The 26,430-nt window shown below is 39.3% G+C and overlaps 1 protein-coding gene across 1 annotated transcript in view; it reads right to left on the bottom strand.

Annotated features, from left to right (window-relative positions):
* Nucleotides 1-5,768: 5,768 nt before the first annotated feature.
* nxph1 (neurexophilin 1) overlaps nucleotides 5,769-26,430 on the bottom strand; it is a 43,707-nt gene continuing 23,045 nt past the window's right edge. The window contains exon 2 of the mRNA XM_072675935.1: nucleotides 5,769-7,957. Within this exon, the coding sequence (XP_072532036.1) occupies nucleotides 7,193-7,957 (765 nt within the window). The 3' untranslated portion in view covers nucleotides 5,769-7,192. The remainder of the gene's footprint in view (nucleotides 7,958-26,430) is intronic.

Below are 26,430 nucleotides of genomic sequence, written 5' to 3'. Positions count from 1 at the left end.
TAATGAAACAGTACATGAAAGTGACATACTGTAAACCTTAAACACTGTAGCATCCTCTTTAATTTTGCATAAGCAAATACAATACCAGATAACTAGGCCAGTTACAAACCTTCAAAACTGTTAAGCAACAGTCTTGACTCATATTTACATTTACACCACCTACATTTACATATAGCCCACTAGCAAAAGCCTTTCAAGGCTTCATAAGAATATGGAAAGCATGGCTACAAAAGCTCAATACTTTCATCCATATAGTCCACTTATATATCAAATAAAAGTAACAATACATAATACATACATACATACATACATACATACATACATACATTCTTTGACACCAAAAGTTTCTGTTCTGTTGCATTTATGCATAATTAGTGAACCATTATCTTAAATAAAATATGCAAGTATATCCATCAGAATACCTTTATCATAGATTAATTCGTATTATTGAGACATTAAATTGAAAACAACATATTCTCACATTACAGGAGAGATGAATGGAAATATGGGCCTGACTTACACAATAGAACTGCTCTATAAAAGGCAATGTTTTTCCTAGAATCCAAGCGAAGAACCACTGAAGAACATCTTATCATCTCTGGAAGTCCCTCCAACATGGATGAAAGGCTACCTTGACTTGGCCAAAACACATCCCGATTTGTGTGAGCTTGCATGTCTCCTACAGCGCAAAAACTAACAATTACTGAGCTTCATTTTGGAAGAGAAGAAATCTGACAGGTCTAAATCCTTCCACCCTAAACAGTACAGCTAGCAAATTGACACATCATCGTATTTTTGCATTAAACTCACCAAGATACAGAGCTGAGGGGTCTGTTTCTCAAGGAGTTTAACCAGACTTTACTGAGAACACCATTTAGCCCTGTGTTCACTCTAGTTCAGTTTAACTCGCATTTAATGCCTTGTTAAAAAGAACACATGATGTTTTTTAGCTGGAATTGAACCTTTTTTTAAACTTGACTGAGTGGAAAATGTGTAAGTATGGGCAGTAGCTTCTGCCATTGATTACAACATGACCAGAAACCGTTTAACGCTACTATTTACACTTATGCATATTAGGAAAGAAAATGCAAAGTTTTATGCAAAAAAATATGGCAAAAGGCAGGCCTTATTTCAGTCCATAAATGGAAATATAATAAAAATCCACATACACTGATGTAGTCAAACCTTGTGGAGCAAACACTTTTGAGAACACTAAGTATGAAGCTTGTCCAATCAATATGGCTTTTAATTCAATTTAAATAGGTCAAATATTGTGCCAATATCCTGCCAGTAGGGTTCGTCAGAGTAATGCCATAGAAGAACCACTTTTGTTTCCCTAGGGAAACCTTTTAGTTTGTTTTTACAAACATTACATTCAAAATATGTTTCATTTTCTATACCTCTTAAAGGGACATCTTTATGATTAAGCATGTGACTGTCCTAGACATAATTAAAATGCAATATGTTCTAGCCAACATTTTACCACAGCGTGCACCATGATGCACACATACACACACAATCTGCATTAATTAAAAAAGCGCTTTCAAAGTTTTAATAAGGATAACAAACACGTTTATGGGAACCGTGTAGTTTAGAGACAGGCCCCCAGGTCTCCCCAGGGAAATTTAGGTTATTAAATGTGAGGGTAACCTTTACCGCACTGTCTTTTCTCTCTTCTCAAGTAATTTAGTTTAAATAGATTTTTGGAGGGTGTAGGGGAGAGGGGGTGGTCCTGAGCTGTTTAAAAGTTTAATTGTTTAAAACAAGAACAATAGGCTTTTAGGCAGAATTCATAATGTGCATCCAGGCAAAACAGACACTAATGGTTGAATCCACTGTCATGGAATGGGATTGTAATTGACCTATCTATGCTCCGCCCACAGATGCACTCTTTCATAGTGCCTTCAGCTAGGTTGAGCATGTTTTACCGAGGACTGAAAAAAAATTCTATTCAACCTAATTAGAAACTGTAGGGGGTTTTGTTTACTGCTGCGATATAACTTTGACTTTTCAAGCTATTATGCTGAGCTAGCAAACAGGACTAGGTTTTTTTTTTAGCTAATTGGACGTGGGTGGGTTTAAATTGATGATGAAATTAGCTTGATGGCATGACCAAAACATTATCCAATTCATCCTGTATCATGTGAGACCTCACCTCACATACACACAAAGTACTGGACAGAGCTTTGCATTTGTGCAAGAACTAAGCAGTTCTTAATTATTATGATTATTATTATATGATTTTAAGATTATTTTGCACACCTGAGCTGTACAACAATCTTGGTGGTTTAATGACTTTTGAGTCTTGGTTCCTCCCAAGGATTCTTCCTTCAGCTTTGAGGGATTTCTTCCTTGCCACTGGGGGTATTAGGTTTCCATGTCTTTTTATGCTGTTGACCTCTTGTCCTCTTACTGATTATTGATTCTGTAAGTTGTTAAAAGCACTATACAAATCAATTGATTTCATTTGATTTGAGTAGTGTTCTTCGTCCAAAAATCATCGTCCAAAAGAATGTATTTGTAGGTGAAGTGTGGATCTGTCAATCATATTTTGGATATCCAGAGACACAGAGAGGCAAAAATATGACCAAATGAACTTAGAGTTGGGCGAGGCACCCGAATGTGTGGCAGAGAAAATGTCGCGCTGTGCTCCAAATGAGATGCAGAAGCGAGATGTCTAATGTTGCGTGCTCACCTGCTCACTGGAGGAGAAGGAGCTGGATCCAGAGCACAGGGAGAAAATGATAATGGAGGTAAAGGTTACTGTTCCTCCACAGAGCACTCCCTCACTGCTGCTCAGCCTCCCTAGCAGAAATCAAAGGAAATGTTACATCTGAATAAGCTGCTCACAGTTCATACTAATGACCTTGAATGTGCCTTCAGCCATACATGCAGGCTTTGAATAGCCAGCAGGTAAGGAGACTGATTAAGGTTTGTGAAAAGGTGCGTCGCAGTGGGAGAAGACAGAAATGGCGAGTCTTCACGGGCTGAAAAAATGTCAGTTGTCATCGCTGAAAATAAAGGAAACTTCAAATGTGCTGTCCACTACAAGATTTCTCTCTCTCTCTTTCTTTCTCTTTTTGGGGAAAAATTTGACTCTCTCATTCTGCCTTAAAGTCCTAGACTGCTTCAGACACTTAAAATTCTGAGGGGAAACTTTCAGGAAGGGATGAGCAGCAATTCCAAGGGAAGCTGTAATGGCACGCTGGCGCACTCGCAAAGATTCAGGAGTGATTAATGAAAACTAATTTTTCATGGCAATTAAAATGATTAAAGCCGAAGGGCCTTTTCGCTGTTGCTCTGAATTGCTCCAGGAACAAGGCGGCAACAAAGCTGAGAACCAAAATTGCATTAGTAGTGGAGGAGAACTGTATTAAAATGCAAATGTACAGCTGTTAATAGTTCTTCAAAAACCAATAATCCCCCACAGTCAGTCATGTGTCAGAATGGTTAATGGAAAAATATCCCAGAGGCATGCAGGGTCCTTTTTCCATTCCGCTTTTGATTAAAACAGAAAGTCTGCAGAGGTAAAAGCAAGGTCTAAGAGTGGGATAGGATTGGCAGGGATGGCTTAATGTTGGGCAAGGTACCAAAGCCCATTGTTCAGAAGACTCCTGATTTTCGAGATACGCTCTCTCACTCTCTCTCTCGCTCTCTCTTCCTCCTGGGATAGGCGAGCGATGCTAACAAGGGGAAGCCGACTGCTAAATCAGATCTAGAGGTATTAAAGACATTCATCATAGAGGTGTTTAGCAGGTAATCGGTATTGAGTAACGTTTGAATTAAATGCACATGATAGTCAGGCCCATAAATGAAGAGGAAACTGGCTCGGGTGAAGGAAGTGTCAGGCAGCCACGTAATTGAATAAATAGTCTACTCGCTTATTCTGTCACTTAATTATGATTCCGCCGCAGGGTATGTTTCAGAGATCGAAATGTTCTGACCCAGCAGAGGGGAGAAATGCAGTTTTCTCTGACTCCTGCACAGGAGGAGGGGGCTGTTGATGGACCGGGCAAATGTACTGAATGCATCATCATTTCACGCTTTCTGGGAGGCTGTTGACAATACATAGAGATTCTTCATCTTTGCATTAGCAGCTTGCGTGTGACCAGTTTTGATGGTGCACATGAGATTATTCCTTTTTGATCACATTTCATGGGATATCTTAATAATAAGTTGAGCATGTCATTGATTGGATACAAACAGGGCAAATGGTGAATAGCTGAACCACTAAACAATGAGTCCTGCCCATAAGGCATCAAAGGGGGGCTGAAGAAAAGGAGCTCAGTATGAAGGCTTGTTGAACAAGCAGCTCTTGGAATGTAATAAAAAAGGCCTAGATCAGAACAAAAAGGCTAGAGCCATTAAAACAAGTAGCAACTGGCCATACCAGCCCTTTTTATTACAGTGGCATATTAGTTATTTATTTGTCAGCGTATCACACTGTATAAAATGTGGTCATTCAGGCTGACAAAAATGATGAAGCATTTTTTAGTCAAAAGATCTTTTTTAGTTCTGCATCACAGCTAGGTCAACAATATGTTGAGTTGAGCAACTCAAAAACTCATCAGTAAACAAATGTGGCAATCTTTTTAGTCTGACTCAGTTTGTTTACTGTTTATTCCTGTCTGCAGGTTAGAACTCCTCCGATCACATTGGGGAAGGCCTTACTAATTTTAAACTCCTGACCATGGAGGGATGTCATGTTGACTAAATTTGAATGTATAATGTCCCTCTTTCTCAACAAACAGGCAGTTAAACACTTGCACTGCTGTAGAGATGTGAAATCATGTACATTTCTGTCTCCAAATAACTACAAAATGTTTTTTATATAGTGAATTTCACACGTCTAGAGTGGCACAACTGTCTCACCACCAACTCATTAAGTATGAGGAGCTCATAGGCTCAAACTCCTGCTAGGGCTTAGAGCTCAATATTGTCTGCTAGTCTGGGAACATCATGTGATAGGAGTTCTAACCTGCACATGGTAACAGTAAATAAATTGAGAGTGAGGAACATCTTAAAAATATAAGCAATTTCAATATATAATGTATTTGTAGTAGTATTTGTATCACAGCTTTTTTTTACCTTTTTAGATTAGGTCATTACCATCCGCCTTACTATCCACCTTCATCCGCGGTCATTACTATCCACTTTCTTTACAGGTTGGAGTTATATTTTCATTGCATGAAATGAAATCCCTAAGCATTTGAGGAGAACTTCAGAAAGTGCTCTAGACTGAGAAATCCTACCGAAGCCCCCCACAGGCAGCTAACGAACACAGAAACCTGGCGTCCTCTTTAATTACTGATAAGTTGTGAGCCAGCTAAACACAGTGGATTTCTCCCACCGGAGGCTCTAATCACTTTAAAAGGGACTGCTGATCCTAACTGCCGAGTCAGAGGATTGTATGGCAGGTGCCACTGTGAGCTCCCAGAACAGACGCTATTGGCCTGCTGCTCTCAATCCCCCCCTCCCTTCTTGTCTGGCACTGAAATGTGTGCCATCTGAAAAAAAAAAAACGACAGAGAGAACCCTCCATGGACTTCTATAAAAAAATGTTCAGCTGCTCTTGCCGGAAGAGGAAGAGATTTCTGGAAAACGAATGAAACATGAATGAAATCTTTATAAAAGCTGGATTTTTTTTGTATAGAGAATTCATTACAGTGTGCCCACTAACTCTTCCACAAGGATGAACATCTAAACCTGTAAACATCTAAAGCAGCAGATTCATGTCTGGCAATTCAAAACGACTCAAGAAAATCAACTGATAAAACTTTCAGTGTTTTATTCATATATACATCTCCATCCCCAGTTTTTGCCCTGAAAGTAACTGTGATCATACAGATGGTAAGTACTTAGAATATATTTTTTGACAACTTTTACAGCCTCTGTACAAGAGCATAGGTTTCATGGAGTTCACATCTACATCAGCAACATCGTTTTTCTTTGTCAGAGAAACCAAGAACAAGCATATATGGGATGGGGGAGTAGAGATGGGGGAGGGGTATCGGAGAAGGATCAACAGACAGTGGATGAGGGCATATACAGAAGCAGCTCCATCAGGATTGACTATGTACAATACAAACCATTCATACAAATTAAGCTCTAAGATATAGAATTCAATACATTACTGTGTATTATAATGGCGATGAGCGAGCCCTCCAACCACTGCTGGATCTTTTTAAACACTACAGGAGACAGTGTGGGCTGAACCATCCAAGATTATTACAGTACTAGAACAAAGCTGGGCAGCTGAGGAACAACTGTGGTTGATCATGTTCTCAAATTTCTTTTCCTTCTTCTTCTTCTTTTTTTTTTTTAAAGGTACAAAACATGCCCCTAGCCAAGGCGTGTTCATCTCCCATAGTAGCCACTTCCTCATCCACAAATGTGCCAACGCATTTTTGGGGTTGTCCTTAGGTCTTAGGCAGGTGTCTGGCTCCAGAGGGGAAAATTCAGCAAAGCTTAGAGGTTCTTGAAGACCTTAGACAGAAGGGTGGACGAGGGCAGTTTCTTTTGAATATAGTACAACCACTTCTTTTCAGACTACAAACGTCCCTACTACACCACTGCTGTGGTGAACGGTTGGGAGAAAGAGTATTGTCTTCGCTTCCACATATTGTCAATGGGGTTAATAAACAAAGAACTAACAGATGTCTAATTAAATAATGTAAATAAATGTATATTTAAGAAATAAACACTTAATGAACACAAATAAATACGATATAATGAAAATACATGGGAATTAAAGCAAGCAAATATTCTATTCATTTGTAAATAATAATAATAATAATAATAATAATGAACAAACACAGCTGGCAGATGCCAGGATCTACTAGCCCCTACAACTGTGATCAGGCACAGTAATCTATGCAACATTTTATTAATAAAAACACCTAAAACAGTAACAAGTACAAATAAACTAATCTAAAATAATAACCAGACTGACACGCTAAACTTAAAAACACGGCAGCAGATAACCTTGCCCTCAGAACAAACATGTTTTGTGGGATATTTGCAAAAAATGAATTCCTTGGAAATATTTCAGTAGATCATTGGGTCACTTTAGGTAGGCATGTTTGGGACAGTACAAGAAACACATATTTGTTGTGCTTGGGGAAAGAGATCCCCATCTTTGCCTATGTTGTCCTTCACATGGGGTAGGGGGGGGGGGCATCAGTGGCAGGCTTCAGCCAGAGGGGAAGTAGGGGGTGTCGCTGTGGTAATTATAGTCTGGGCAGACTTTCTGTACCAGCTTGTAGTCGGTGCTGTAGAAGGAAATGTAGATGCAGATGACTTTGAAGGGCTTTGAGCAGAGCCAGGAGACATGGCTCTGCGTCTGCTCCTGGAAGCATGTCTTGGACGGGTCGAAGTTGCAGAGCGTGTTCTTTGAGCCCTTCTCCACTTTTTCGTACTCAATGCGACAGTTGAAGGACTTGGAGTCCTTGGCATCGATGACAGACTGCTGGGCCGCCAAATCGAACTCCACGATCTTGGTTGGTGGGACAAGGCTGACGGACACGTTCCCCTGACCCGTGGAATTGTGCCGAAAGTAGACGCTGAAGGTGCCGTTGCCGTGGTCGACGATCTTGCCGGTGATTAGAAGGTTGAGCTTAACCGTCTTTATGTTGGAGTGGAAGTCTCCCCAACCGAACATTTTCTTGAACTTGCCCGTCTTGACCATGGGCCGCCGCTTGGCCCTGGGCCGGGAGTCCTGCAGGTCAGTGGTATTCCTCAGCCAGTCCCACAGGTCCTGCTCCGAATAGGGCTCCGGCGTGTCATAGCGCAGGTCTAGGGCTGTGGCATTCTCCTTCCCATGCAGAGTCTGTGACAGTAGCCGACTGATGGACAAGTCCTTGCTGCTTTCTGTCCATATGTGCTTTAACGTTGATTTGGGGCTTCCTGACTTGAGTAACTCTGATTTCCCTGGGATGGAACCGTGAACACTTGAAACCTAAGGGGACAACAGAGAAGATATTGGTTATTGAGCCACCTTGCTATCGAGAAGCACCTAGCCAAACAATGTTAAACAAGTAAGAGATTAATTTAGCATTGCATGCCATGAGAAATGTTAGCAGATTATTAATCTTCCATTCCACAGATATTGACCTCCACCTCCTTATTCGAGCATGTAGCATCCCATAAGGAAAAAAAAGACAGATCAAATGGATTTGGAGGGAAAAAGTGATAATCGATCCTAGCTGCAAGCTTCAATTTGGAAGAGTATTAGCTGACAGGAGCCATCTGGGAAATGGAACAGAGCGTGGCGAATGAGAAAAAGAACACAGCGATCAAAGTTCGAACAGCATTGTTCTACGCCTCAACCCCACACCTCTCCTCATCCACCACTACGGATGGGGTGGTAAAGGGATCTCCAGCAGCCTGGCCTGATAATGGTGGCAGCCATTCAGTGAGTAAAGAGCAGACTATTAACCAGCAAGTGCTCCTTGAATTGATGATTGATGAACCCCTGGGTTCTCTCCATTTAGTGCCAATGAGTGGAATTAGGTTCATACAGAGCACGGTGGAGTGCTGTGACATTGATTGCCTGATTTCTACTGTAAGACGTGACAGCAGATCCGTCTTGCTGAGGTTTTTGCATCTCGTAGGCTGCCCCCAGGATCGATAGTTAGAAAATAAGGTTTCGCTACCAATCAGGCTGACCCTTCGGATGGAATTGCCTCACAGCGCGTGTCAGCATAAGGGCGATGCAGGCTAGTTTTAAACATTGCGTCGAGTAGAAGGGGAGGACCAGGGCGGCTCACCTAAGAAATTCACAGCGAAAAATAGAAGTAGTCAATACCTGACCTTAAGATTGCTTTGAATTGCAAATTACAAGCTACTTACTCTCAAGAAATCTGCAAATCCAAGGGTTGTTGGAGAAAGGTCTGGTTCAAGTGCTCAACTCAAGTGTTTGAACAATACTTTATAGCACACATGCAGTCGATCAATCTTAGCCCTGGAATACTGATCATCCGAATGGTTCTTCTAACCTACCCTTTATGAAGACATACTTCATTAAGCCCGTTGCTCACAGCTCATATTGATTAAGAGCTCTGGGAAATGAGTTTAATATTTTTCATAAGAAAAGAGTTAAAAAAAAAAAAAAATGAAGATCAATTACTTCTTCATCTCACCTGGGATAATGGGCCAGTCAGCCCTTGCCCTGTGTTGAAACAGTGTAATGATGTGTGTTTTATGGCCAGTGAGTACATGCTTGGGAAGCATGATTAAAGACTTGAGTCAATTATTTATGGCTAATAACTGGAGGGAAAATACACACTCACAGAGTGAGCAACTTTGAAAGAGCAATTTTGCGTACACTTCATTGCAGCCTGGTGAAGGGTGAATGCGTACACATTGATGAATGGACCTTTACAAATGCGGGGTGGCAAGTGGACACCTGAGCTTGCTTTATAATAAATGTCAAGACAGCGGAAAAGTAATTCTCCACAGTCCAATTCAGCCATATTGGCTGCGTTTTTTCTCTCCATGCCAGATGTGTTATCTACCAAATTCATTATCTACAGTTAGCCATTAGTTGTTGTAAAAAATACTTTTACCAAAATTGTCTGCTAAAAATACACTTGTTCAGAGAAAACCCTGTTTTGGAATGAACAAGGTGGGCCATAAAGTGTGTATGCACAGCGGTTATGTGAATGCAGACTTCAGAGTGTCCATTGTCCTGCCCGTGTTGGGCTGGGAGCCAGCCTGTCTGCTGGAGCTTCATCAAGCCAGCTGCAGTGTTCACCTGAGGGGACAGTGCATCTGGTAAACATGGGCAGGGGAAAGCTACGGTCAAGCCCAGCACCTCCACCACTGACAGGCAGACAGACGCAAACAGCTGGGCTCCCTCAGGCGCTGCACTGGGCCGGGTCAGCAAGAACAGCATGTGGACATACCTTATGTGTCTTAACAGAGTCGCTTACTTTCAGTGCTCAAAGGCTGCCTTGAGGTCAGTGTAAAAAAAACAAATACAAGCAAATGTTCACACACTGGCTTTATCAAATCTCTCTTATTTATTTGTGAATTATCACAATGTTCCGACCTCCATGGTGTTTATTAGATGTTCATGGGGGCAATTTAATCTTTAGAAGTTTCAACTGTTACTTACTGCTGGCAATAAGAAAATGTATGTAAACACTCTGTTCATTTTAATCCAACTTGGCTTCACACATAGAGAACAAGATTCTTAATTTCAATATGAAAAGTTACACACTCTTTAAAATAAAGGTGCTACGAAAGACCATAGAAGAGCCACTTTGGAACTGTAAAGAATTTTTTTGTGATAGAAATGTGTGTTTAAATTAGTACAGAACCATTGCATTTTTACAATGACGGATCTCATTACCAAAATAGTTTGTAATGTAACCAAAAGTGGTTTGTCTAAGGCATTGTTCAAAGAACCCTGTGTAGCACCTTTATTTTGGTTGGCAAATTATTATTATTATTATTATTATTATTATTATTATTTGCTGTGTAAGCAATGCAGTTTTTGAGATATTGACACCTTTTGTTTGGTTGTTTGGATGTACAGTTATCTGCATCTCAACCAGTGTTTAGTTATTATAGTTCACTTAGGAATGATTGGGGTGAAAACCAATAAAAAATCCATGGCAACCACCTAGCAGCACAACAGCAACTACTTGTAATACCATAGCAACCATATTACAAAACAGGTTCACACTATTGACATGTGGCAACAGCCTAGCAGCTGCCTGGAAATGTGAACCACTTAAACTGCACTACCATTCTGTTTCCTTCACAGCTCCAACTTTTCTGGTTTCTTAGAATGCACTTTTCTAGTTTTTAAGTTTGTAGACAATTTCCTTTACAATTCCTTTTTTAGTTTTGTTTCACTTAAAAAAAAAAAAAAAACAGATAAATGCAGGAAAGTGCAGAATCACAGATGATCAGCATCCATGGGACTACAACGATGAACTGGATCGTTCAGGCATTTCTCATTTATAACTAGCATATGTTACAAGGCCTTAAATATCTGCTTCATTCAAATTCACACAGTGTTCTCCCATACAATTTTCAGTCTCCCGCCTAGGCTTTTTCGATCGTAGCTTCGTAGCTATTTGCATCAGTGGTCTTGACACCACCAGGGAGGCCGTTGGCTCACAAAATAAATAGGAGAGCAATCGCTCTCACACAGACTGACATATTGATATGTCAAACGAGTTTCAAGAGCAAACGCCTAATCAAAATGCTGTAAATATTCCACATCTGGTGAGATATAAAAGAGCAAGAGTGTTGTTCTTAGGAAGAGAAAGATTGCTGCTCTGAACTGCAACCAGCAGCATGACATTCATATTTTACACAAGAGCTCTGAATTTGCATTTCCTCAATTTAAAACCATCAAATTAAACCAACTAGAATGCCATATTCAATATGTTTCGGATTAACAAAGACATAAACTGAATAGTCATACAACATATTGATTAATCAACCAAATTATTTGATAAAGAGATTCTTTGGCACTGAAAACTACTCCAGTAAACATAGCATTGATCTCATGTAACAATGCCAATCCTCTTTTTTTGTTATTGCTAAAGCATAGCTTACACCAGTCTGTGCATTGAGTGTCATTGGGAAAAATAGGCCTTTTGGCTTGTGCAACAGACCGTTCTGAAAGCAGGAATTAGAAGATACTTGTTTTGCGCTGAAGCAGCGCCAGATTCCAGTAGTAATTAAAGTTAGTGGATTAAATGGAATAATTACACAAGCTAATTTAGAAAAAGCAATTATGCTATTGCCACACATTTGTGTTTCCATCTAAGTGTTAATTTGCACTAATCAAGGTATTAATATGCATCAATAAGTCAATTAGAGCATTAGCTGGCATTTAAGCTCTGTCACATATTAGTTATTGACATTTATTTGTCTTTGAACGCATAATGTTCCCACACAGATATTTAGGTTTCCCCAAAAGCTCTTTCTCTACAACGGCTGTAAGATGTTCATTATGTAATGTGTTCTGAACCACCTATTCAGTATACTGATTTAGGCAAAACTGTTCATTTGTCGAGAAAATTACAGTAGAAAAATTCTGTGCAGACCTTTTGTGAAATAATCAAATGAAAAAATGTAAATCATAAAGGACTCAATAAAATTAGATGAACAAAAGGGGGAAACCTGTCAAAACTCACAGATGTGTCAGAATTATGCTATGAAGTATTTCCAGTATCCTTGTACAACATGCTCACAATGTGCTTACTATTGTTTCTTCAAGAGAGTTGGTATGTGAAATAGCCGGCAAACTGAAGTCTAACTAAAGGTCAAGTAATGAGGAGCACCGTGCATGAATCTTTCACTAAATTACTGAATTAGCAATGTATTTTATGTTGTGTACAGGGTGTGTGACCCTGAGCACACTTATGTTCATTTATCCTTTATGAAGCAGTACAACAACGTATAAAACATCCTTCAGTGGGTTAGAAAGAAACAATTCTTTGCCCTGTACTTATTCATGCTCCACCCACAAATGCATGCTTTTGCGGTGACTGCTGTGAGGTTGGACAAGCTTTACAGAACATTTGCAAAAATCCTGTTTTAACATAAGTTTTAAATATGTCAATTGTTCACATGGGATTGGTCTTTGTTTTTCTTTCTTTTTTTTCTCCTATAAAGTCACCATTTTGGAGATACATGTTTTTCATTGAACGAAGATAATATACCCACTTAGACTTATTATTATTCAGTGGTGCTGAAAAGTTCCAAAATGAATTTAATTTGCCTAGGCCAAGGCATCTTAACTTCCTGTTAGTTATCATGATTGACTACAGCTGGTAGATTAGAATAAAAAGGGTTTGTTTGACAGCCCTCAAAGGGATTAACCAAAACACAGTACAAAGGGGAAATTCAAGTAGCTCAGTTCATATCTGAAAAGGATGCCTGAAGGTTTACACAAGTCAGGAATGTCTCTTGGGGCCACTTCTAAACAACTGCAGAATCTAATATTAGTTAAAACAATCATGTGCAAGTGAAAGTTATAGGACGGTGTAGCCACTTTGGCAAGGTCTGGAAGAAGTCCAGACTCAATGCTTGTATGAGTCTCAATGCTTGTGACCTACGCAAGAAACATCAAGACACAGGCCTGCCATGAACTGGAAGCTGCTGGATCTCCAGAGTCACCGTCTACACTTAAGTGAGTTTTACACCACATGGTCAAAGAAAAAGCCTTCTAGAGGAATGTTTTCCTGTCAGATGATACAAAGACATTCAGAGGCATTCAATCCCATAAACACTGGCGGTGGTAGCATCATGCTGTGGGCTGTTTTGAACCTTTTTAACATCAGCTAGATTAGTGAAACCTGGACCACCCACAGTTGGGTTTCCAACAAAACAGTGAGCCCAAACGCACATCAAATGTTTGTGCAACAGATAAAGAAGAGTTTTAGAATAACTCTCAAATTCCCGACCTTAAGTATGTGGACAATGCATAAAATTCAGATTTGTGCCAGGACACCAACACATTTAATTGAGCCATTCTAACAAGAAGAGTGGTAAAATATCCAAAAATCCATATCTTTTTTTGAGACGCAACTTGCTAAGGGACATTTAACCAAAAACTTGTAATACATAGATAGAGAGCAAAAGGAATAGAGGAAATAGATAGAGGAAAAAGAAATATTTTTTCTAGTGCATGTTGCTACAATTCAACATGAATAAGGTCAACAAGAACAAGATCTCTAAATTAGTGGTTCTCAACCCTAATTCTGAGGCACCACTGACCTCCTTATTTAGTTTACTTAGTTTTCCTGGTTCCCAGCATACCTGATAAAACTAATAAACTAATTAAAAAGCCCTTGAAACTACAACATGCTGTGGGCAGTGGTACTCCAAGACCAGGGCTAAAAAAACCTCTGTCCTACATCTTAAATAACAGACCATATGTTCTAACTCAACCTGTACCCTCTCCCCACAACATTTGAACTTTGAGAGATGAGAAAAAATAGTATGTGCATCTACTTCTCAGGATTTGCACTTCATCCCAATAGGCTGATTCCTAAAGCATGCTCCTCATGCTGTGCCAAGACTGACAGAAATGAAAAAGGAAAGGCAAAAATGAAGATGGATTTCAGCTAAATCCACTACTGCTAACAAAGCATTGTGCAGGCTCTTCCCCCTGCCTTCCTCCAATGTGTGTTGGTTAGGGGGAGCGCAGAAGCATGGAACAGGAGCCCATTAGCTCCATGACGAGGCGCTGAGCTTTGGGATAAGCCGCTGGGGCAGGGATGCATGAGGCCCAGTGGAGGAGCTGGACAGCTGCTAAGCAGCACTGTAATATCACACTGTGTCCATGCACTAGAACTGCCTAATGGCCTTGTAAGAAGGCTGTTAGATGCACCATTAAAGCAGGCTCTTTTTTTTCGAAGAATGTGTGCATGTGGGTGTGAGTGTGTCTGAATGTGACTATGTGAGACGTGGCATGTATCTGTATGCATATTAAAATGGCCATAGGCTCATCTGTGAAAAAAAAAAAAAGAAAAAAAGAAGAAAAAAAACTGGCCACACCATTAACAAAGCTTATTTAAGGGCAAACGATGAATGGTACATGCATAGCACTATTATATATTACATTTAATATGGAGTAGCATCTATCAATCTATTCTATAGTAAAAGAGCTGATACAGTCATATATCACCTGGTTTGCATTCGCACATTCGCATTTGCAAGGTTGGGGTGTAACAGAATACAAGCATTTAAAATAAGTAGTGTAGAATATCTACAAAAATGTAATGCATCTGTACTAAGATTACATTTTGAAAGACAATATACTGTCAATAAAAAATTTAAATAAATATGCCTTTAAACTCTTTAATAAAGCATGAGTAGACTGATAAATCACTGTGCTGATCAGTTATTTATCTCAGTGTTACTGAGCTCTACTAAAGCCTGAGTAGACTGATAAATCACTGTGCTGATCAGTTATCTACCTCAGTGTTACTGAGCTCTACTAAAGCCTGAGTAGACTGATAAATCACTGTGCTGATCAGTTATCTACCTCAGTGTTACTGAGCTCTACTAAAGCATGAGTAGACTGATAAATCACTGTGCTGATCAGTTATTTATCTCAGTGTTACTGAACTCTACTAAAGCCTGAGTAGTCTGATAAATCACTGTGCTGATCAGTTATCTACCTCAGTGTTACTGAACTCTACTAAAGCCTGAGTAGACTGATAAATCACTGTGCTGATCAGTTATCTACCTCAGTGTTACTGAGCTCTACTAAAGACTGAGTAGACTGATAAATCACTGTGCCGATCAGTTATTCATCTCAGTGTTACTGAACTCTACTAAAGTCAGAGTAGACTGATACATCACTGTGCTGATCAGTTATTTATCTCAGTGTTACTGAACTCTACTAAAGCATGAGTAGACTGATAAATCACTGTGCTGATCAGTTATTTATCTCAGTGTTATTTATCCCACAGCCTAATATATATATAGCAAACATTGGTTTTGACATAACCTTGACATTAAAATAAAGAGTCAAATGGATAATATTTAAGTTAAATGTTTTCTCTTTCAGAATCAAATGCTCAGCCAAGCATGACATTTTCTCTCATATTTGATGACAGTCATCATAAGTAAAACAAATTCAAATATAATTCATACAAATTAAACTTTTATATTATTTAACTTTTATTATTATTTATTATAAAATCCCCTTTAAATGTAAAAAAGCTGAGAAACCAGTAGATCTGAATTCATCTGAATGCAGTAGCAGTCCATAATGCAGTGAAATGGTGATTTTTCCAGGGCGAAGTCAGGCTCAGCAGAGATATTTACTGGGGAAATCTCGAGACTAATGTGTCCTGAGGCCCCATAAATCAAAGCAGGCTTTCCTTTGTCAGCATCGCAGATGGCCCCGCCGCCCAATCACCCCAATTAAGAGGCGAGGAGGCAAACAAGAGGAGTGCGTGTGCAGCGAGAGACAAGAAAAAGAGAGGGAGAAAGAAAAAGAGAGAGAGGGAAAGAGAGGGAGAGGGCACCTGTTCAGCTGTCATATCCGGGCCTCTTCTGATCAGTGACTCTGGGCCTTCCTCTGAGCCACTCCAGGCTTGAATTAATGATGGCAAACAAAGCCAGCGCGAGGCTCCTCTCAGCTATTTGTGGGTGCCTTTCTCTCCACTCCTCTCCCTCTGAACTAATCTTCAATGTCACACTTAATGAGATTTTGGGATGGAATAATAAACTGAAGCTGCACTGCTCTTCTCCAAATGAATTCTTTCTCTTTTTTTTATTCCTCCAGACCTGGATCCCCTCATGTATCATTACATATCTACAGCGGCTACATATGCAACACCCTCTGAGACGGGCAGCATAAAGGGTTTCACCTGGGTGAAAACCGGCCTGTCTGGCTTGATGGCATGGTGTTTTACAGTAGCTTCCTGCCATTCATGTATTTTAACTAAATTGTGACAGACATTTTAATTACAAAGCTTATAACGTGAACTGATAATTGCCATAGTGGGAACTGACAAAGTCACAGGACGTTAAGATACAATGACACAAATTAGTTGATTAAGGAAGACAGTGACTTGCATGAGAAAAGGTTTATAGGTTAATAAACCATAATTTCTTTAACTACATGCTTTGCTCGCAAATTATAACTCATCAAGAGCGCTCACCTAATGTTAACAAGTGTAATACAGAGACTGTTAAGGAAGCAGAGCATTTGTACTGGCATTTCTGTATGTTTACAGTCACAGTTGCACTAATAACAGTACTGTAATAAATTAAATGAAAGACCTTGTTCTGGAGTTATTAAGATACCAGAAGTTTGACTTCAATACCAACTACCTGGTAATTTCTGAACATTTGGGGGTTTAAGCAACAGTTTGTGGAGCCTTAATCAAGTGTGTTGTATGCAGGAATGAAACCGTAATATTTCCTTCATGCTGAGTATGAAGAGAAAATGGGTAAAGAGTAATAACAATAAGTAACAGTTAACTAACAGTAAACTAAAATATTCTGGACAAACACAGTCTACTACATAGTGTATACATAATAAATAGGCTAATTATGGCTGTACTCTTGTTGGGGCCCTCTGGTGGCCACTGCTTATCCCCCTTATGGTTAGATACAGCCCTGCCAAAACCAAGCGTATTATCAATATTCTGTAATAAAATATGGATTCAATCTAGAACATTGTTGTCAGTGATTAAACAAATGTTCATGCTTCCAAAATGGTAACTATTTTTATGCTTGCTTGTTTTGAGGAGTGTGTGTTTTCACCTGCATGTTCTAAATATGTCAATGTCTCTGCCCTTCAGATTTAAATTAGCATTCTCAATTTGATTCACCTGCAGGCAGAATGCAGTGTCAGTGTAGTGTAAGGATTAAAAAGGAAGAATATTGATTCCTTGGCCACATCATAGTAATGTAAATGCACCAAACCTTCGGTGCATCACGCAGCACTAATACATAAACAAAACCCAGAAAAATCTACAGAGACGCATTGCTTTACATGCTAAACCCAGAAACCTTCAGCCTGTAGATAATGTCCATCTTGTCTGGTGGAATTTCTGTGCTGTGTGTTTTCCGAGGCGCTAGAAAAGGTTCAAGAGTCAGGTGAAGAGCAGCACTCTCCGGGGAGGCACACATTATAATGCACGATCCTCGTTCCAAATCAAATTAAGCCTGTAATCCAATAAACTGCCATTTCTGCTGCGAGTGACCCCACAGGACCTCATTTCAAATCCATGACAAGCTTTAATCAATATGATTTAGTGGTTGAGGACACAAATAACTCTGGTAGGGAGAGAAGGAGCGGCCCTAGCGGCGCGTTCAGCGTCTGCGGTTGCGCATTTTACAGATGGCCTGTGGTTTGTTACAGTCCTGCATTGATTTGTGGACATAATGTGATACTGGCACTAGAGAGGAGATGGTAGAAAGAGAGAGAGGGAGTGAGAGTGAATCTAGAGAATAGATAGAGACTGCTATCATGATAACCCCCTCGAGGGGCATTTAACTGAACGCCAGTGATCAATATGCTTGTGTCCATTTGGGCAGGCCATCGACAAGGCCACTTACAGTTTACAGAGTCTGACAGAGTGACTCTGACCTGCCGGGAGGGCTTCGACTCTGCACTAACCGCATTCCAGCTTCATTCTGTTCTCATTTCCTCGTTTGACAGCTAAACCAGCGGCAATCAAATCTGCAGCTGATATGCAGCTTCGCTGATAGTGGCTTGATGCCTTATTTGTTCATGTAAACACAACCAAAACAATGCAATCATCAGTGTTTGTGCACGGTTCCTATATTATTTTTTTTTTGTACAGCAGGATTAAACCTGAAATGAAGAGTAAATATCAGGCTGCATTTTCAAGCCCGGCATGATTCCCCTTCTGTTTCAGCTGCAAGCCATTTAGAGTTGTGTATGTGTGTGAATATATGTGTGTGTGTGTGTGTGTGTGTCTAAGGCTGATAAGGAGTGGGAGAGCCTGTAACAAGTGCAAACTGCGTTCTCTAGTGCAGAGAACATTTCTTTTACCCTTTAAAAAGAAAATGGAACAAGAAAACACATTAATAGGAACTAAAAGGGAAAAAAAAGTACACTCTAAAAATAATTGCATAATCTACAAAAGCACTCGAGATGAATATTACAGCAATTGCGCAGGAGTCACACCAGGAGAGCTTCTACCACCCAAAAAAATGAGGGAAAAAAAAAAAAAACTAAACTTAATGAAATTTAAGCAGTGAAACCTGAGACAGTCAACCTTATCACTTCCCTCCAATTACACTTTGCTAAATTGCTTTCCATTCAAGGCATGCGGCGCGCCTCAACACACCACCGAGTCAGGTTCATGTTCAGCACAATGAAGCCCAGCTCTGGCTTACCTGGCCACCTCGCTCTGCAGGCTCAGGCTGCTGAAGGCCTGAGAGATTTAATATATCGCAGCCATATCGGATATACGGGCCGCTTCACTGCAATAAGAGCTAAACCCCGGCGCCATATTCATAAAGAAGCCTAGTATAAGCGAGGCCTGAGACGGACCCTGAAGCCAGTAAACTAATGCAATTTCCTGCTGAAAGGCTGTTGAGTCCAGCTGAGCCAGACATACCCCAGCGAGGTTTACTGCGGAGATAAACCGGCCCATATTTGTGCTGTTCAAAGTGGGCCCACTAAATCCATCCAAATTCCCAAGGTCTACCAGCTACCAGCTCTGCTTACAGCTTGTCCAGTCCAATATGTCCACAGGAAGTCCACACAGGAGAAGCTAAAAACATTATCGCCAAACCAAAATAGCATATGTTCAATACGGCAACTTTACAGGAGAAGGAAAAAAAATAACTTTCAATGAAAGATTGAAAGATTTTGGACTATTTCTATTGGTTCATTCATCATGGATTTTGGACACAAGGTAAAGATTAATTGCCAGATTCACATTATGACAAAACAAGATTTGTGTTTGGTAAAAGTCTGCTAAAGTTAGCTAATGAGGCAGGCTTAATTTTTGCTACGTTTATGGTGAAATAAATGTGCCATGCATCATAGTGGTGAACCAAAGCTCTCTAGGTGATAGCATTACTAGAATAACAGTGGCATTATTCACCATATACAGGCAATTGTGTTATCTCTTATTTTAACCTAAAATGCTAATGATCCTCTAGTGGTTTGTATCTTTGAAATTTAACTGTAGTTGTATATCAGTGGTATACCTGGATCTCAGCTAAAGCAAGGGTCACAGATGGCCAGATTTCTATTTCATTTAGAAATGTGGTTGTAATTGAAATGGTATGATTTAATTGTGTTTTTACATTAGTCATACATCTACCTGTCCAAGGGTAAGTGAATGATAAAAATATGTACCTAAAAAACTATAGTCTCCAAAAATCTGTGAACAGCAGCGAAAGTTGGGAAAATGTCATTTTTCACAGAACATCCCACTGACCACTGTGACACTGCCCTTGCCTCTGGTGGCCATAGAATTTCCCATCACTACTTCATTGAATAACATGGAAATCCAGGTTGCAGATATCCATTCATCTACAGTATTATTGTAAACATCAGATTGCACATATGCATCATTTTCAGCACCAAGACCTACTTTGAAGATCCACTTTGGAAGTGTCAAACAGAACAGTCTATCTGCTCATTTCTGCGTTTAGATATCTTCCAGGCCTTCATCAAGGCTCAGATTCTTGAATAGATATTTTTGGGCGATGGGCCACTCTTAAACTAGCAGTAACACTGACATGGATAGCAACGCCCAGAAGCACTGATATACCTGATAGACTCATACCAGCATCGCACACAACTGTGTCACAACTATGCCCAGTTGACTGCTGTTCTAAGAATGGTCTACCAATCAAATAGTATTTTGCCAACAGTTAACCTGAGGTCAGAAACTGACAAATTACGAATGGGGTAAAGGGGAGCTGACAAACATCATAACATCAGAACAACAGGGCTACACTCACTGCAACTGTACATCTAGGAAGTTGACCTATAAGGTAGTTGAAGCTTATGAAGTAGCTACTATGTACAAGGCAGGTGTTATAATACAGTGAATGGTAAGTATGATGTATATCATATCTCTAAAATGGCAACTTTACAGGATGAGGAAGAAACCTTCTTAACTTTCAGTGTAAGTCAATGTCAAAAGAGCTTTCACAAAAAGGTCATTTTGGAGCATTTCTATTGGACATTTCCATTTGTTTTTAAAAAATGTTGACACAATGTAAAGAAAAACTGGCAGATTCAATTTGTGTCAAAAAGATAAAAGCATGGAGATGTTTTTTTTGCGTGACAAAAATCTGATAATGTAACATCACTGTCATAACAGCCTAAAAAACACTTAAAACACACAAAGGGTTCCTTAAGCAATGCCATAGAAGAACAACTTTTGGTTCTATAAAGAACCATGTTTATAGAAGATGTTTGAGTGCAAAGCACTTTTTAAAAGTTTAAAGAACCTACAATTGATTGATTCAATTAAAGTTTTTTTTTGTAACCAGTGTTCTTTATGCTGATGCATCTCTTTTACAAACATGGTTCTCTACAGATGCAAGAGTGGTTCTTCTTTCCATTTTTCTCACAAATTGGTACTACCAATTAGCCCCCCAGTAATGCTCTTGACACAAGGGAGGTAAGGACTTTGTCTTGTACGATACATGTGAAGCCAGCCCCCACCTCTTTTCAATTTTCAATTTCTTAGACAGCCATCAAGCTCAGTGGAAAGGGCCATGTCCCCAGCTCTGTCGCGTCAGCTGCAACAGGTGCAACAAAATCGTTTTAAGAGAGAAGGCTCAGACAGTTGTGCTCTCTCGAACGCTGGCTGCAGATGGCAAATCAGCATGCCCCAGTATCTGAACCTTTATAGTGGCAGCGCATTGAACCACTCGGAACCCTGACAGCTTTATTTGAGAGTGAAGCAGCAAATTTATAGGAGACAGAATAACCATTCTTTATGTAGACAAATGTATTTTTTTATTCTAAGTGGGTAATTTGTCTGTTAATCTATTGGTCAATTCACTATATAATTTCCACACAATGTAAAGGGCAGTTTGTCTTTTCAAATGGTACAAAATTAAGGCTGAAAAATTTGAGATATCTGTGATGTACTGACAGTCTGTGCTTTTCCAGACTTGCGCCAAATGGTAATAAGGAGGATCTAGACCCACTGCAACCCTGACCCAAAAGATGTGAGTAAGAAGCTCGATGGATGGACATTTATATGACATTATATTACAGTCATTTCTTTTCAGTCATGTGCATTTGTATATAAACACTTCTTATATGTTCATCATTTGACCACTCTTATTGCTTAAGGTCTGATCCTGCGCAATAAACTCTCAGACAGCGATGCCAAATATGTGGAGCTGTAATACCAACAGAGGGACATACGTAGCTGCTGAGGCGGCTCCAGGCTACACTGAGAAGAGTTCCGTATCTGATGGCCCAACAGGGGTCAAATCCTGAGAAAGCAGCCTGAGGGAGGTTGAAAGGAGGTCATACAACCATGTTGCTGATCCATGTGTTGTTGCACAACTACAACTGGTGTATTTAATCACTGAGCACTGCCTCTGAGATCCAGCAGCTTTTGTACTGGATGAAGGTTCACAACACTGAGCTCTTTTATTACGGTAACATAATTATAATCTTGCTTCTCTTTCATTCCAACAAAAAGACTGTTTGCAGTCACGAATGCCAGCAACTGAATGAACCTCAAAAACATAAGTTAGAAAAAGGCAAGGGTATAAGCTTGTGAGAGCCTGTGTGTAGACACAAGAGATAGAACGCTCTGTGTAGTTGCACAAATAAAGCACTGAAACCGGGCTTTCATTTGGAACAAAAGGACGTGGAAAATAATTTGTCTACAAATTCTTTTCTTACTGTCCAGACACAACGAACTTATCCTGTAACAACTGTTTAATCGTTCATTTTGTCATCTTTCATTGTGTCATCTCTCTTGGGTCTACAATATTCAGGAAGCAGAAAATGAATGAGGCCAAAATGTATAAAATAATATCTGAAATAATCAGACATATGGAATCATTAATATACAGTAATACCCTTCTATAAATACCATCACTGGTATAAGAGCTTTTATTTATGAGATGATAACTTTATAAGAGACATATTCAACAAACATACATATTCAGAACATACAATTCTAAATATCCAGGTACCCTAACCAACATCCTGTTTGTGGGTACCCCCTACCCAAACCGTTTAGTTTGAATGCAAAAGTGTACATGTTTAAATGATACGTCATTCATTTTAATTTTTGCAGAATTTGCAAATGAATAAAGAAATACTTGCATGGGCCCCCTGGTGGCTTAGGGGCCCTTATCCACAGCTTATACCAATTACATAATAGCAGGAAACAGGGCTTATTTTTTCTATATGTCATTTAATGCCCCATTTATTTTCCATTTGCAAAAGTTTGGGCACCCCTGGTCAAACTAAACATGTTTTTGATTGGGTGTAAATTAGATTGGGTTTAAATAAATCACATTTTTCACAGAGAATGCTCCTCTGTACCTCTGCTTAATTGCTTAACATAACATATTGCAAAGAAAAAATCATTAAATGAGGCATATGAAGGTAATGGCACATTATATATGTAATATCTTTACCAGCATGATAGAAAAAACAGTATCTAAAACAAATGTATCTAAAACATGTTTTTAACATTTAAGTTACATTTAAGAAAATCATGAAAATGTGGCTATGGGTGCTTAAACTTTTACTTAAGACTTGTATGAGTGATTGTTAGTATCAAAAAGAAGCCCTACTTGAATTGTAATATGATTGGCTGGCCTGCATTGTGCCACATTATGTGAATTTGACTGAGCTAAACTGCTATACTGTGGTGAAGTGGTACAGAGGTAAATGAACTTTATTTTTTCAACAACTTTTTGGACCAGTTCTGTTATATTCTTAATGAAAGAAATTAATGATCCAATGATGTGATAAATACATAAACAAACAAAATAAAAAGTTTGGAGGTTTTAAAATGACTGTGCTGAATGAATGTGTTACTGTCTATTTGCAATATTCAAGTGAATTGAGTCAACTTGACTTAGTCTAAGCATTTTTAGCCGAATATTCAAGTGGAGCAGAATAATCCTGCCACACCTCTAGGCCTCCTTAATGTAAGAAGAGGTGTGTGAAAGCCTATAATTCACTGCTACTGCTTCACGGATTCTTGACAAGGTGGTGCGTAGGATTCCCATGATGCATCTGGGCACTTGACTCTCAGCTGGCTGGCTGAGAACGCTCAGAGCTGCTTATGTTCTTGCGAGTCAGATTCACGCAGAGCGGATGTGCATGTGTATGTGTGTGTGTGTTTGTATGCATTCGCAAGGCAGAGAGAGAAACAAAGACTCAGAGATAGAGAGAGAAAGAGAAAGAGAGAGAGAGAGAGAGAGAGAGAGAGAGAGGAGGGAGAGCACCAGAATGAAGTAGGGAAAGAGGCAGAAACGATTCATTCAGAATGACTTGCATTTATGGCGGTGCAGGAAAGCAGCAGCATTACAAATGAAAGTGGATTTTGTATGCTAGATTTAACCTTAAATGGTTTCGCTACGCGCTGCTATCATCTCCCACAATTGTGCTAGGGAGGGTCACCTCCCAGTCTCCATTCTGCCGATAGGAAATACTATTCTCCATGCAGATATACACTTACAGACGACACCACTTTAAAAGAACTTAACAGGTAACCCCTATTCTTCAACCTCTGTAAGGGGAACAATGGGGATTTCTGGCTCTCGGCTGCTTCTTTATGGTGGCACTTTATTTCACTGGCAGTGGGTGTGTACTTACAAATATGGTCTCTGGAAAAGAAAATCAATTTGAATGCATAAATAAAAGCAACGTACAAGCTGGTTTACAACAACAACAGTGATCTTTAGTGTTTTGTTTGGTGTGATCTGGTAAGTACCTAATTAGAGATGGCATATTAACATTAATGGGATTCGGTGCTGGACTGATTTCTGCAGAAAATGCTGGAGGGACCAGAATGAATGAATCAATTCAATCCTGTAACGAATCTGGTCTGAAATAAAGCACGCCTATGCTTTTGATGTTTGTTGCTGTAAGGTAGTGGAGCGTTTGAGTAGCTTGGGGATGAAGTGCTGTCATTAAAACCTTCTCTTTTAAAGCAAAATTGCATCAATATCAGTATTGCAATAGAAAATGTGGAATCGTGCCGTCTCTGTACACTGATTTTGTAAAAGAGATAAAGATACATGAAGATAAAGAACATTTAAAAGTGTCTCAAAGAACCTTTTGTAAACTATGTAGGTACAGAGTAATATACTGTGTAATAACAATGTAACTACTAATGATGTATTCACTGTTACAAATGGGTTATAGTAGTACAGCTTGGTATCAACATTATTTCTGTAATTTCACAAATGTGTCCTAATACCTAAAACAGCATATCCACCTATGTATGGTTATACATTATACACATGTAATAAAAAATAATGGTAATTGCATTTATTGAACTGTTTCTTTTTCTGTTACAGCTCTTAAAAAAATGGATGCACAAAGCTGTACTACATGCAGCTGTACTACATGCAACCCATTACCAGTAGTTACACTGTTATTGCATGTATTGTTAATGTGTAATAACACAGTTATTAGCAAAACAAAGACTATATACAGTCTCACTTTATTATATTAATACTGTATTATATAAGCAGAACTGAAAAATGTCCAAATATGTAACTTTACAAGGGGAAGTAATTATAAATTAATGTAAAGGGAAGCTTTTTTCAAAGGGAAGTTTATTCATCAAAAAGATTTATATAAATTATATAAATTGCAGCTGCCATGCGCAAATGTTGCATAAAAAAAAAACAATTCAATGAAAGTACACTTTTTTTGGACTGCGATGATATGTAAATAGTTACAATTGTCTGAAATATTAAGCTCTTCTGAGTAATTATTGCAATGTATCACCAAGTACTGATGTACATTACTGGTCATTTTCATAAAACGTTACTGTAAAATTAGACTATGTAGGTGTTTCTCTCAACACTCTCAACAAGGCTGTGTTAAACAGCAACACACTTTTTGGGCAATCTGTTGGAACACATATTGACCTAAAACACCTAACAGTATCTGATTAAGGACACATCTGGTCTGAGAGTACCTACTTTTTAACCTAGTCTCATTTAAGGACATGGCTTATGTTGTTGTATTGCGTACAGGTTCATTACAATGATACCTTATAAACATGTCGCAGGCATGAAATCTGACAGCTTAGTGAAGTTAGGTTGCGGACCGCTCTGTTCAGTTGAACATTAAGGGACACCGTATCATGTCTCTCAAATTGGCGACACGTTATTGCGATGACGTCCGAGTAGAAAATCTTCCTTATCACCGTTTTTCTGTGGGCTGCGGCGATGCTGCTGCTCCATCTCCCAACACGCTCCCAGTGTGTTACTTAAAAGGGAGTGGATATATTTGTGTCAAGTGGAGATTATAAAACTAATTTCAAAAAGCCCCCCTTCTGGGTTATCCAGCGCTCTGATTACTAAGTATTACTTGGTGAGACACACACTGTCCCATTGGTCTAATGCACTTTCACAGACTAATAGCACATCAAAGCGAGCCCTGGAGTAGTAGAGGCAGCCGCACAAGCACCGCTTCCCCTTTTTGCCTCGCACAGGCAGCAGTTTCCTCTGCCTTTAATACAGCAAGACACACCAGGCTTCACACTCAGGAGCAGCGATACTACTGCAGTTGAAGTAATAATGAAATTCTGCATGACGTTAATGAAACTAATAAGCAGTAAAATGTAATGTTTAGTCTTTACTGTGTAAATTAACTGCATTTCAGTCATAATTAGCTTACACACATGACCACATACATTTTTATGATGTTTTGTACCACAAATCTTATTAACCCCATCATATCTAAAAATCTTGCTGGGGATACATTCAATGCCTTTT

This window comes from Salminus brasiliensis, chromosome 3, assembly GCF_030463535.1.
Source record: "Salminus brasiliensis chromosome 3, fSalBra1.hap2, whole genome shotgun sequence".
In the NCBI taxonomy this organism is placed as follows: Eukaryota; Metazoa; Chordata; class Actinopteri; order Characiformes; family Bryconidae; genus Salminus; species Salminus brasiliensis.
The sequence above is the reverse complement of the archived record's forward strand: the minus strand, read 5'-3'. Positions and strand labels throughout refer to the sequence as shown.